Raw genomic sequence first — 13,474 nt, 5'->3', positions numbered from 1 at the left:
TAAAAAAATATTTATTTGTATATGTTTTTATATATTTATTATCCACACTAACAGTAAGAAATTTGAGATTCAAATGGCGACCAAAAATGGTTAATACATATTTACAGTATTGTCAAAGTATTGCAATACTATATCTAAAGGTTTTAGGTTTATCCACAAGGACCCAACAGTTTACCTACTTGTGTTAAATCACTGATTGGAATGTTCCATTCATCGCAAATCAATACATTATTTTATATAAACATAATATTAAATCTATCAAAATACTATTTTTTAAAGAAAATCGGCCTATTCTGTACTCGAGCTGTTCAACCGGTTTTCAGCTATCAAAAACAATTATCGTATTATTTATATCATAACACTTTTTGCTTAATTTGTAAAGTATTGTAGTAAACTTAATATCAAACAGTTGTCTGGGTGATGGTTATTGGTCTACTGCAGGTTAAACTGAACTGCAAAATAAATTAAAAATGATAAGTTAGTATACATAATAACAGATTATTACCATCTATATGTACGCATTTTATACTGTATTCTAATATAGGTAATTGAAGAAAAAAATTCAAAGTACAACCAATATAAAAAGAAAGCACTCAGAAACTGAGTGAAGTACTTGGCAAAATATTGCCACATGTTGATATTTCAGGCCATGTTAAAAGAATACACATTTAATAACAAATAAGGCCTACATACATAAGTATTTGCAAAATATTGCCACAGAATAATAAGAATAATTTATATTATTATTATTATTCGTACTATTATTTTTTTATTATTTGTCTCAGTAATCTATTTTTGTATTGGTCTGCCTAGTAAATGACCTGCTTATTATTTCGGCTCATATTAAAAGAATACAGAGGGTGTGCTATTTGATATCTCGTGTGAAATAAACAGGTAAGTCAGATTTGAATAAGTATATACTTATTAACAACCACAAAAAATGTAGGACGATATCTTAAAAAGTAAATGCTATAGTGCTAACAAACAAAGAAAAACAAAAATTATATTTTGCCAAACACAGCAATTATTATATTTAGCAAAATTCTATTTTAGTATATATTCTATATAAGTACTAAACAGTTACCTTTGATTTAGAATAAACTGTGTGATATTCATCTACTTTGTATTCATTCAATGTGGAGACATTGTTACTTAAGCCAAAAAGATTCACCAAACACATCGTTCCATCCAAAGAACTACATCTTTCACATAATGGACCAAAAAGATACTGATCGTGAAAATAATCTGGATTAAATGTTTGTAGGATTATTTCTTCAATGAAAGTATGCATTTTCCGTAAGATATTAACTGATTCACTCGGGATTACTTTAGACACTGACAGTTTTAATAGATTTCTATCATATACATATATACTATCTGCACAAATTGTCTCAGAGTTTATTTGAAAAAAACATGTTTCACTTGCTCTGAAATGCGCACAGTTATAATAGATCCTTCTCCAATCAAACACTTGACAGCATTTTGCAATAATTCGAAGAAATATAAATTCTAGTAAAACTTCACCAAAATCAAAATAAAACATATCAGAAATATGATGACTATAATTAAATTCACGTGGTTGCAACTCAATTTTAGGCAATTTGCAAGGAAGACAAAATGTCCCAACTTGATCAACTCGGTTAGTTATTGTAAGTGGAAACATCAACTGTGTTCCGACCAAGTACCGAATAACATAAGGATAAACTCTCCAAATTCCTTTCATTCGGCAAATGTGTTCCAATAGTCTACTGTCTACAACTCCTGTTTCCAGTAATCTCTGCCAAAGATCAGAAACGGCTCTGTTTCTTCTGTGTGGTTCAGGTACATTCACTAATAATGTCAGAATGTCTACTAATACCTGAGGATCACAAACAACATAATTCTGAAGTAGTTCATCAAGTTCATTGTATATGATATCTCCAGATTTATCAAAGAAATTCAGAAGTTGACGCACCTCATATTTCACAAAGTTTGTACTTATTAACAATAATTCGTTTTCAATATCTTTTATACTCGCAATAACGCACTGTCTATGACGAAATCCATTTAATGTTTCTTTAAATAATAGGTATTTTACAGAAAATTGTTCACGAAAGTATCTCAATTTCATAACTTCATTATATATACTTTCTCGCAAAAGGAAAAGCTCATAATCAACATTAAATGAGTTTTCAATAAAAAAGCAAAGTCGTCCACTTGGATGAAAAGCAAGTAATCTTGAAAATCTTTTGTAAAGATGTGCAGTTACAAATTTCCCAAAAGTAGAAAACGCATTTTCATCACGTACACTTTCTCTCCTTGTTCCTACAAGAAACACTACAACATTCTCAATATCAACATGCATAGCAATAGATTGTAACCAGAATTGTAGCCGTTTAATGTGTCTACCAGGATTAGAAATCGCTTCTACAGCGTTAAAAACAACCAAGTATACGCCTTGCTTTGGCATAAAAAGATGGTGTGTATTATAGTACATTTCTTGTCCTGCAAAATCCCATAAACTTAGTCTGGCATCAATGTAACATTCGTTTCGCATATCTGCTTCCATTGACTTTCTGATATGCACTATTGGTATTGATGACGTAGTTTTTACTTTCATATAAGAATGCCATTCGTAGATGATAAAACCAGTAATTGGGGCAAAAAATAAAATCAAGTCAAATATATTATACTGTGACTTGGAAAGGTTATGACCATCTTTTAAATTTGACACACTCCTTCCAAATTTCCAACCACATACTTTTGCTAAAAATATTCCAGCAATAAACCCTGCTGATTTCTTTACAAAGTAATTTCCAGGTGTATAGCCATAAGCTACCATCTTTCTTCCTAATATAACCCCACACATGATTGAAAAGACAATTGCAATGAAGCAAAATAAAACAAAAATTTCAACAAAATAGTTCCTTCCTAAGTATATTGCTGTAATGATACAAACGTTGTTAATTATTATCACAATAATAAACTTTCGTCGATTAAGTGAAAATATTTGTGTGTGAACGCTCCTGAAAATTACAATTATAATAACTGCAAAAATTGTGAATTGAAGATAATATATGATATTGTAAAGAAATGATAGTTTTTCTAAAAAACTTTCAATGGAAATAACAGTCTGATTTGGATGTACCATGAAACACAATGCCAAACAGATACCAGTCCTACCTCCTGTGCCCATAAGTATGCCGACGAGGAATGATCCAATTCCATACATGCAAACAAACATAACCACAGTGACATAAATCCATGTATTTAAATCTATGTTTTGTAGGTTTGTAAACTGTTCATTTAATTGTGTAGCTCTATCTACAAGTACCATTATTATAGCATATCCACAACCAAAGCGATATGCAGTGTGGACGTCACATATTGCCATAATGCAAAAGATGTACAACCACACGACTGGCCCAAACCCAAATGTCAACCCACCAAAACATAGTATAACAGTAAAAGGGATAATATACAACATTAAATAATATGTGTCCTCCAACAATTTTCGGATCAATAATTGTGTTTTATTGCCAGATGAACTACGTGCCTTTGACAACCTTTTTGCCTGTTTAAGCACACGAGATACTGTCCACCACGCTGCTGAACTTTCATAGTCTTCTAATGGAGTGTTTGTCACCTCACACCATTTACTATTAACATCACTGACTTTCGTCTCAACAGTGTTTGTTTCTATTCCAATTGTACTAGGTTCTTCTGGACGAAAATCTTTTCCTTGTAAACGCCTGCAGGTTGACGTTTTCCCGGCAGCATGATCACCCAGAATAAGAACCTTAGTTCTGTTAAAAGGTAACTTTCCTCTTTCTCGAGCAGTTTTGTAAGCTTCTTTAATCTCAGTATCATCTGCTAATACACGCAAGTTGAAACTTCGCTTGTAGGATTCAGCATATCCTTTCAAGTAATCCAGTTCTTTTTTTTCCATGTTATATGGTCTTCTATTATAACATTACAATGTATACACTATAATTGAAATATGAAGATTCAATCAGATTCAGAACAATTTAAATTTAAACAATTATAAATTCTAACAACACGTATCAGAAAATCATATTTTAGTCGCGTTCAACGCGACTCTACAGTTCACTATGTTGGTCGGATAGTCGGTCGGTTGGTCGGTTGGTTGGTCGGTTGGTCGGTCGGATGGTCAGTCGGCTCACATTTGAGCACGCGACTGCAGCCATGTATATGGCCTTGTTATTTTACAAAGCACTTTTTGACGTTTATGTAACCTTGCTATTATTTTAGTTACCCTTTTCCTATTTTGAACTTGTCTGATAATTACACTTTAACAAAGTGTTGGTGACTGATTCACGTAAATTGTAAGACCAGTATATATATAAGGAAATAGTTTATAATGTGAACTCACATTTTTCTGATCAATGGCATATGCATAGTGTTTCCAATTTAAATGCCAATTCAAGAAAAGAAAGCTAGAATTTGTTGGTCAACTCATAAGGAAGGAAAGTCTTCAAAGGGAAATACTAGATGGTAAAATAGACGGGAAAAGAGGCAGAGGTAGACCACGTTTTACATGGACAACCAACACAAAGGAATGGACAAAAATGAGCTATGAGAAATGTGTGACGAAGGCGCAGCTGAGGAAAGAATAGAAATTCATGACAGCTTTGTATGGCCTAATTGTGACGAGAGCCAGCTCATTTTAAAGTTCACTGATCAATTATAATTCTGTACTATTGCGATTGTGTAATTTCAATAACAAATATGTTGGATTTGAATTGGAAATTGTTGGTATTTTTATGTTAATTACCACAGAAAATATGCTTTTCATGTTTGGAATTTCACAGAACAAAGGATTCTATTCACGTGGTAACAGTGAAATTGAAAACGCAGATAGCGTTTGTTATACAAAATAATTAATATAAACTTACGTTGCATATCAGTGCAGAAAATGTATGTAACACACTGTTACATAGACTTTTAAAAGCATTAATTGAGGGTAGTTTTGTTCATGGAGGTATTTATATTATATTTATATTTATACCATGGTTTGTTACTAGAGTACTTGGGGATATCATTTAATATTATAAAACCCTACCGGGCGATATCGGGCCTAGATTAGTAAGACCTCGAGTATACAACAACAGTAGGCCCTATACAATTTTTCTCATCGAGTACCGAATTTATGAATTCATGCCTTAGAAAAAACTATTATGCGCATTAATTCTCACCTAAATTATTGAAGTTTGATGACTAACAATAAGACCTCGAAAGAACAGATCTAAGACCTAAAATATACGAAAGGACATTGCTATTTGCACGGCGGCGCATGCAACGCGATATTCTTCATCGTTGAGGTTATGGAGTTAAAATGTTAAAACATACCTTGTGTTTAAGTTATCATTTTTGTTCTTTCTCTAAATCAATACACAATTTGATGTACACCGTAATTGGATTGCCTTAACATTTTGAGTATTTTTTTAATTGATATAGAACAACTAAAATAACTAGTTAAAAAAAAAAAAAACAGTATCTTAAAAGAAAATATAAAAATATAAGAGGTTAAAAAGTTACCTTTCCAGTTTAGTTCTTTTCACTAACAGTCTCTTCAGAAGAATGACTCTCTGTCACTAAATAGATTGACCTCTAGAGGGCCAATTTTGTTTAAATTTAGGGTGATATCATTTCTTCTTTGTCGGATCCACATATTCTTCTATAATCCAATCTTAAGTGTTCGATTTTTGTCAATTATTATATGCCCATTTCTGTTTATAGCGTGATTACTGGTTGTGTTGATGCAAAATTCTTTTAACATATTTTCTGACTCTTTGTGAAAAAGACGAGGAAAGTAGGATAACCAAACCGTTTATATTCCTGATTGTATCTTTCTTTTTAGATTCTTCTGTTTGTTTTACTTTCATTTGCTGTTTAGTTTGTATAAATGGCCTTTTAGGGTATCCGAGTGCCAATATGATTTATAATATTCCCTTTTCGGTCCCTATATTCATTATAATATATACGATCAAAATGTGTATCAAACAGCCATTTTAAAACAAAGAATATAAATTATACACCAACGTATAGTGTTTACAGTAAAGAAAATATAACCTCTCATTGTGAATCATGTATTCAAATGCAATCAAAAGAAAAACAGTATTGCTAATAGTCAACATTGCAAAATAAATGTGTGAACTTGCTGAATTCGTTCTCACGATAAGCAGACAACGCCTTAAGCTCTGTCTACACTATCAAACTTTATGTGACAACAAGGCCATATACATGGCTGCAGTCGCGTGCTCAAGTTAGTGTTTACCGACCAACCGACCGACCGACATAGTGAGCTGTAGAGTGATGTGATGTGATGTGCCCATATATGGATATGATGATGTCATATCACTACCATATTTCGAAATATCAATACCATATTTTGTCAAAATATTTTGATAGTGTAGACAGATGGAACATTTGGTAGTTTTGTTACACATTAAACATATTGAAAATCAAAATAAAGCGAGCTTGCCCTTTTGTTCTACGCGAGGTTTGCGTCCTCGCTGAGCTCGCCTGCGTTATCATTTGACAGATGTACCGCCCCAGTCATTGGTCTGTAGTTCAAACGTTTTCACAGGGACATTTTACTTTAAATAATATTATCACCGGTAAATAATATATACATTGTATATTATTCTACTATAGAAAGTAGTAAATTACATAAAGACATGTATGATTACGTAGGCACATACATAACTATAATACCGCACAATTATTTTTTTAAATTAATTTACTCTACAATTTCAATATTATAAGTTTTGTTTTAATTACTAATTTGATTTGCTTTTACATTCTATGCACCTTTATTGACATATGTATTCAACTCGGTTGAACTGATACCTTCTTTTATGTAATGTAATAAGTTACTACATAGATTTAACATTTGATAACCATGCAATATTATGACGATGGCAATCTATAATAATCTCAATAAAAAATATAATGTATTATTTAAATTAATCTCTATCCTTACGTTGACCATATACATTATATTATAAACGCTATTATATCCATATTGATGATGTTATGCAACGAATCATCAAGCATGTTATTTAACATAAACTTTCTAGATTATTGAATATCATCTGCCATTAACAATGTGCATATCGATAGAATATGTGTGTAGATAGTAAATAACTAACATTATAAACTATTAAAAGCTGTAGCAACTTCTCAAAGACTTGTCTGTGTGAAATTGATTGGTCTACTGCAGGTAAAACTGAACTGCAAAATTAATTCATAAATAAAATTAGTAAACAACAAATAATATATTGTGTACGCATATACCGGATTTATAGGCTGGTTAATTAAAAAAGATGTGTTAAATCTCACCAAAAGAGAAAATACTAAAGCAAACCAATAAACAAAATATTACCTTTGATTTACTATACACAGTGTGATATTCGTCTACTTTGTATTCATTCAATGCAGAAACATCGTCACTTAAGCCAACAAGATTCACCAAACACATCGTTGCATCCAAAGAACTACATCTTTCACATACTGGACCAAAAAGATACTGATCGTGAAAGTAATCCGGATTAAATGTTTGTTGAATTATCTCTTCAATGAAAGTATGCATTTTCCGTAAGATATTGACTGATTTACTCGGGATTACTTTGGACACTGAAAGTTTTAATAGATTTCTATCATATACATAAATACTATCTGCACAAATTGTCTCAGAGTTTATTTGAAAAAAACATGTTTCACTTGCTCTGAAATGCGCACAGTTATAATAGATCCTTATCCAATCAAACACTTGACAGCATTTTGCAATAATTCGAAGAAATATAAATTCTAGTAAAACTTCACCAAAATCGAAATAAAATATGTCAGAAGTATGATAACTGTAATTAAATTCACGTGGCTGCAACTCAATTTTAGGCAATTTGCAAGGAAGACAAAATGTCCCAACTTGATCAACTCGGTTAGTTATTGTAAGTGGAAACATTAACTGTGTTCCGACCAAATACCGAATAACGTAAGGATAAACTCTCCAAATTCCTTTGTTTCGGCAAATGTGTTCCAATAGTCTACTGTCTACAATTCCTGTTTCCAGTAATTTCTGCCAAAGATCAGACACGGCTCTGTTTCTTTTGTGTGGTTCAGGTACATTCACTAATAATTTCAGAATGTCTATTAATACCTGAGGATCACAAACAACATAATTCTGAAGTAGTTCATCAAGTTCATTGTATATGATATCTCCAGATTTATCAAAGAAATTCAGAAGTTGACGCACCTCATATTTCACAAAGTTGGTACTTGTTAACACTAATTCGTTTTCAATATCTTTTATACTCGCAATAACGCACTGTCTATGACGAAATCCATTTAACGTTTCTTTAAATAGTAGATATTTTACAGAAAATTGTTCACGAAAGTATCTCAATTTCATAACTTCATTATATATACTTTCTCGCAAAAGGGAAAGCTCATTATCAACATTAAATGAGTTTTCAATAAAAAAGCAAAGTCGTCCACTTGGATGAAAAGCAAGCAATCTTGAAAATCTTTTGTAAAGATGTGCAGTTACAAATTTCCCAAAAGTAGAAAACGCATTTTCATCACGTACACTTTCTCTCCTTGTTCCTACAAGAAACACTACAACATTCTCAATATCAACATGCATAGCAATAGATTGTAACCAGAATTGTAGCCGTTTAATATGTCTATCAGGATTAGAAATCGCTTCTACAGCGTTGAAAACAACCAAGTATACGCCTTGCTTTGGCATAAATAGGTGGTGTGTATTATAGTACATTTCTTGTCCTGCAAAATCCCATAAACTTAGTCTGGCATCGATGTAACATTCGTTTCGCATATCTGCTTCCATTGACCTCCTGATATGCACTATTGGTATTGACGATGTAGTTTTTACTTTTGTATAAGAATGCCATTCGTAGATAATAAAACCAGTAATTGGGGCAAAAAATAAAATCAAGTCAAATATATACTGTGACTTGGAATGGTTATGACCATCTCTTAAATTAGACACATTTCCAAATTTCCAACCACATAATTTTGCTAAAAATATTCCAACAATAAACCCTGCTGATTTCTTTACAAAGTAATTTCCAGGTGTATAGCCATAAGCTACAATCTTTCTTCCTAATATAACTCCACACATGATTGAAAAGACAATTGCAATGAAGCAAAATAAAATACATATTTCAACAAAATTGTTCCTTCCTAAGTATATTGCTGTAATGATACAAACGATGTTAATTATTATCAAAGTAATAAACTTTCTTCGATTAAGTGAAAAGATTTGTGAGTGAATGCTCCTAAAAATTACTATTAGGATAACTCCAGAAAATATGAATTTAAGATAATATATCATATTGTAAAAAAATGATAGCTTTTCTAAAAAACTTTCAATGGAAATAACAGTCTGATTTGGATGTACCATGAAACACAATGCTAAACAGATACCAGTCCTTCCACCTGTGCCCATAAGTATGCCGACAAGGAATGAGCCAATTCCATACATGCAAACAAACATAACCACAGTGAAATAAATCCATGTATTTATATCTATGTTTTGTAGGTTTGAAAACTGTTCATTTTGTGTAGCTCTATCTACAAGTACCATCATTATAGCATATCCACAACCAAAGCGATATGCAGTGTGGACGTCACATATTGTCATAATGCAAAAGATGTACAACCACACAACTGACCCGAACCCAAATGTAAACCCACCAAAACATTGTATAACAGTAAAAGGGATAATATACAACATTAAGTAATATATGTCCTCCAATAATTTTCGGATCAATAAATGTGTTTTATTGCCAGACGAACCACGTGCCTTTGACAACCTTTTTGCCTGTTTAAGCACACGAGATACTGTCCACCACGCTGCTGAACTTTCATAGTCTTCTAATGGAGTGTTTGTCACCTCACACCATTTACTATTAACATCACTGACTTTCGTCTCAACAGTGTTTGTTTCTATTCCAATTGTACTAGGTTCTTCTGGACGAAAATCTTTTCCTTGTAAACGCCTGCAGGTTGACGTTTTCCCGGCACCATGATCACCCAGAATAAGAACCTTAGTTCTGTTAAAAGGTAACTTTCCTCTTTCTCGAGCAGTTTTGTAAGCTTCTTTAATCTCAGTATCATCTGCTAATACTCGCAAGTTGAAACTTCGCTTGTAGGATTCAGCATATCCTTTCAAGTAATCCAGTTCTTTTTTTTCCATGTTATATGGTCTTCTATTATAACATTACAATGTATACACTATAATTGAAATATGAAGATTCAATCAGATTCAGAACAATTTAAATTTTAGCAATTATAAATTCTAACAACACGTATCTGAAAATCATATCTACAGTTCACTATGTCGGTTGGTCGGATAGTCGGTCGGTTGGTCGGTCGGATGGTCAGTCGGCTCACATTTGAGCACGCGACTGCAGCCATGTATATGGCCTTGTTATTTTACAAAGCACTTTATGACGTTTATGTAACCTTGCCATTATTTTAGTTACCCTTTTCCTATTTTGGACTTGTCTGATAATTACACACAGTTTTGGTGACTGATTCACGTAAATTGTAAGACCAGTATATATATAAGGAAATAGTTTATAATGTGAACTCACATTTTTCTGCTCAATGGCAATTATATGCATAGTGTTTCCAATTTAAATGCCAATTCAAGAAAAGAAAGCTAGAATTTTGTGGTCATCTCATAAGGAAGGAAAGTCTTCAAAAGGAAATACTAGATGGTAAAATAGACGGGAAAAGAGGCAGAGGTAGACCACGTTTTACATGGACAACCAACACAAAGGAATGGACAAAAATGAGCTATGAGAAATGTGTGACGAAGGCGCAGCTGAGGAAAGAATGGAAATAAATGACAGCCAATCTGCTTCGAGCGGAGGACACCGACAGGTGATTTTGTATGGCCTAATTGTGACGAGAGCCAACTCATTTTAAAGTTCACTGATCAATTATAATTCTGTACTATTACGATTGTGTAATTTCAATAACAAATATGTTGGATTTGAATTGGAAATTGTTGGTATTTTCATGTTAATTACCAAAGAAAATATGCTTTTCATGTTTGGAATTTCACAGAACAAAGGATTCTATTCACATTGAGGTGGTAACAGTGAAATTAAAAACGCAGATAGCGTTTGTTATACAAAATAATTAATATAAACTTACGTTGCATATCAGTGCAGAAAATGTATGTAACACACTTTTACATAGACTTTTAAAAGCATTAATTGAGGGTAGCTTTGTTCATGGAGGTATTTATATTATATTTATATTTATACCATGGTTTGTTAGCGTGTCACTAGAGTACTTGGGGATATCATTCAATATCATAAATCCCTACCGGGCGATACCGGGCCTAGATTAGTAAGACCTCGAGTATACAACAACAGTAGGCCCTATACATTTTTTCTCATCGAGTACCGGATTTATGAATTCATGCCTTAGAAAAAAACTATTATGCGCATTAATTCTAACCTAAATTATTGAAGTTTGATGACTAACAATAAGACCTCGAAAGAACAGATCTAAGACCTAAAATATACGAAAGGACATTGCTATTTGCACGGCGGCGCATGCAACGCGATATTCTTCATCGTTGAGGTTATGGAGTTACAATGTTAAAACATACCTTGTGTTTATGTTATCATTTTTTTTTCTCTAAATCAGTACACATTTTGATGTACACCGTAATTGGATTGCCTTAACATTTTGAGTATTTTTTTTAATTGACATAGAACAACTAAAATAACTAGTTAAAAAAAAACAAAACAAAACAGTATCTTAAAAGAAAATATAAAAATATAAGAGGTTAAAAAGTTACCTTTCCAGTTTAGTTCTTTTCACTAACAGTCTCTTCAGAAGAATGACTCTCTGTCACTAAACAGATTGCCCTCTAGAGGGCCAATTCTGTTTAAATTTAAGGTGATATCATTTCTTCTTTGTCGGATCCACATATTCTTCTATAATCCGATCTTAAGTGTTCGATTTTTGTCAATTATTATATGCCCATTTCTGTTTATAGCGTGATTACTGGTTGTGTTGATGCAAAATTCTTTTAACATATTTTCTGACTCTTTGTGATAAGACGAGGAAAGTAGGATAACCAAACCGTTTATATTCCTGATTGTATCTTTCTTTTTAGATTCTTCTGTTTGTTTTACTTTCATTTGCTGTTTAGTTTGTATAAATGGCCTTTTAGGGTATCCGAGTGCCAATGTGATTTATAATATTCTGTTTTCGGTCCCTATATTCATTATAATATATACGATCAAACTGTGTATCAAACAGCCTTTTTAAAACAAAGAATATAAATTATACACCAACGTATAGTGTTTACAGTAAAGAAAATGTAACCTCTTATTGTGAATCATGTATTCAAATGCAATCAAAAGGAAAAATCAACAGTATTGCTAATAGTCAACATTGCAAAATAAATGTGTGAACTTGCTGAATTCGTTCTCACGATAAGCAGACAACGCCTTAAGCTCTGTCTACACTATCAAACTTTATGTGACAACAAGGCCATACACATGGCTGCAGTCGCGTGCTCAAGTTAGTGTTTACCGACCAACCGACCGACCGACATAGTGAGCTGTAGAGTGATGTGATGTAATGTGCCCATATATGGATATGATGATGTCATATCACTACCATATTTCGAAATATCAATACCATATTTTGTCAAAATATTTTGATAGTGTAGACAGATGGAACATTTGGTAGTTTTGTTACACACTAAACATATTGAAAATCAAAATAAAGCGAGCTTGCCCTTTTGTTCTACGCGAGGTTTCCGTCCTCGCTGAGCTAACCTGCGTTATCATTTGACAGATGTACCACCCCAGTCATTGGTTTGTAGTTCAAACGTTTTCACATGGACATTTTACTTTAAATAATATTATCACCGGTAAATAATATATACATTGTATATTATTCTACAATAGAAAGTAGTAAATTATTTTATTATAAAACATATAAATATATATTTTTCTAACAATTTCTCATAAAAAAAACTTTTACGACCACTAGTTTTCGAGATATAGAAATGTGTACTACCAGTACAGGTCAAAGGTCAATAACAAGAATCTGGGTCATTTTCTTGGAAAAGTTTGTATTAGACTGAATAGAAACATCCATCTTCTGATTAATTTGAGACATATTTCAAGTTTGTCCAACTGTTAGTTACCAAGTTATATGACATGTAGGTCAAAGGTCAAAATCACCAAAAATCATACTTCCGGACATTTTTTGACAAATGTTTCCATTAGGACGAATATTAATATGCATCTTCCAAAGATTTTGACACTAAAATTATTTAATTTAATGCAAGCGTTGCGGAGATATGGTTATTTTGTTTTCAATTGGATTAAAATATTCAAATTGAGGTCAAAGGTCAAGGGAAAACTTTAGAAATTTGATAACATGGATTTTTATAACTAGCATGGTTAAA

At 32.3% G+C, this 13,474-nt stretch overlaps 2 protein-coding genes across 2 annotated transcripts; both read right to left on the bottom strand.

Moving 5' to 3' along the window:
• Window positions 1-1,509: 1,509 nt before the first annotated feature.
• LOC140063041 (uncharacterized) lies at window positions 1,510-5,552 on the bottom strand. The gene is made up of 3 exons (XM_072109467.1): window positions 5,539-5,552; window positions 1,628-3,966; window positions 1,510-1,518 (listed from the first exon to the last, which is right to left on the bottom strand). Exons 2-3 carry the CDS (start codon window positions 3,926-3,928, stop codon window positions 1,510-1,512), a joined length of 2,310 nt encoding a protein of 769 aa, XP_071965568.1. The 5' UTR covers window positions 3,929-3,966; window positions 5,539-5,552.
• A 1,218-nt stretch (window positions 5,553-6,770) lies between these two features.
• Window positions 6,771-11,873, bottom strand: LOC140062217 (uncharacterized). The gene is made up of 3 exons (XM_072108321.1): window positions 11,846-11,873; window positions 7,388-10,260; window positions 6,771-7,236 (listed from the first exon to the last, which is right to left on the bottom strand). The coding sequence occupies exons 2-3, from the start codon at window positions 10,220-10,222 to the stop codon at window positions 7,186-7,188; spliced, it is 2,886 nt and encodes a 961-aa protein (XP_071964422.1). The 5' UTR covers window positions 10,223-10,260; window positions 11,846-11,873; the 3' UTR covers window positions 6,771-7,185.
• Between the last annotated feature and the right edge of the window lie 1,601 nt (window positions 11,874-13,474).

The sequence above is a fragment of the Antedon mediterranea genome, chromosome 11 (genome assembly GCF_964355755.1).
Source record: "Antedon mediterranea chromosome 11, ecAntMedi1.1, whole genome shotgun sequence".
NCBI classification, from domain to species: domain Eukaryota; kingdom Metazoa; phylum Echinodermata; class Crinoidea; order Comatulida; family Antedonidae; genus Antedon; species Antedon mediterranea.
Note: the sequence above shows the minus strand (reverse complement) of the source record. Positions and strands in the feature narration are given on the sequence as shown.

Bases quoted from the DNA above. Each gene is read 5' to 3' on its own strand.
- LOC140062217 (XM_072108321.1), bottom strand. From the start codon at position 10,222: ATGGAAAAAAAAGAACTGGATTACTTGAAAGGATATGCTGAATCCTAC. The intron at 7,237-7,387 runs GTAATATTTTGT...TTAATTTTGCAG, and splicing joins CTGTGTATAGTAAATCAAAG to TTCAGTTTTACCTGCAGTAG.
- LOC140063041 (XM_072109467.1), bottom strand. From the start codon at position 3,928: ATGGAAAAAAAAGAACTGGATTACTTGAAAGGATATGCTGAATCCTAC.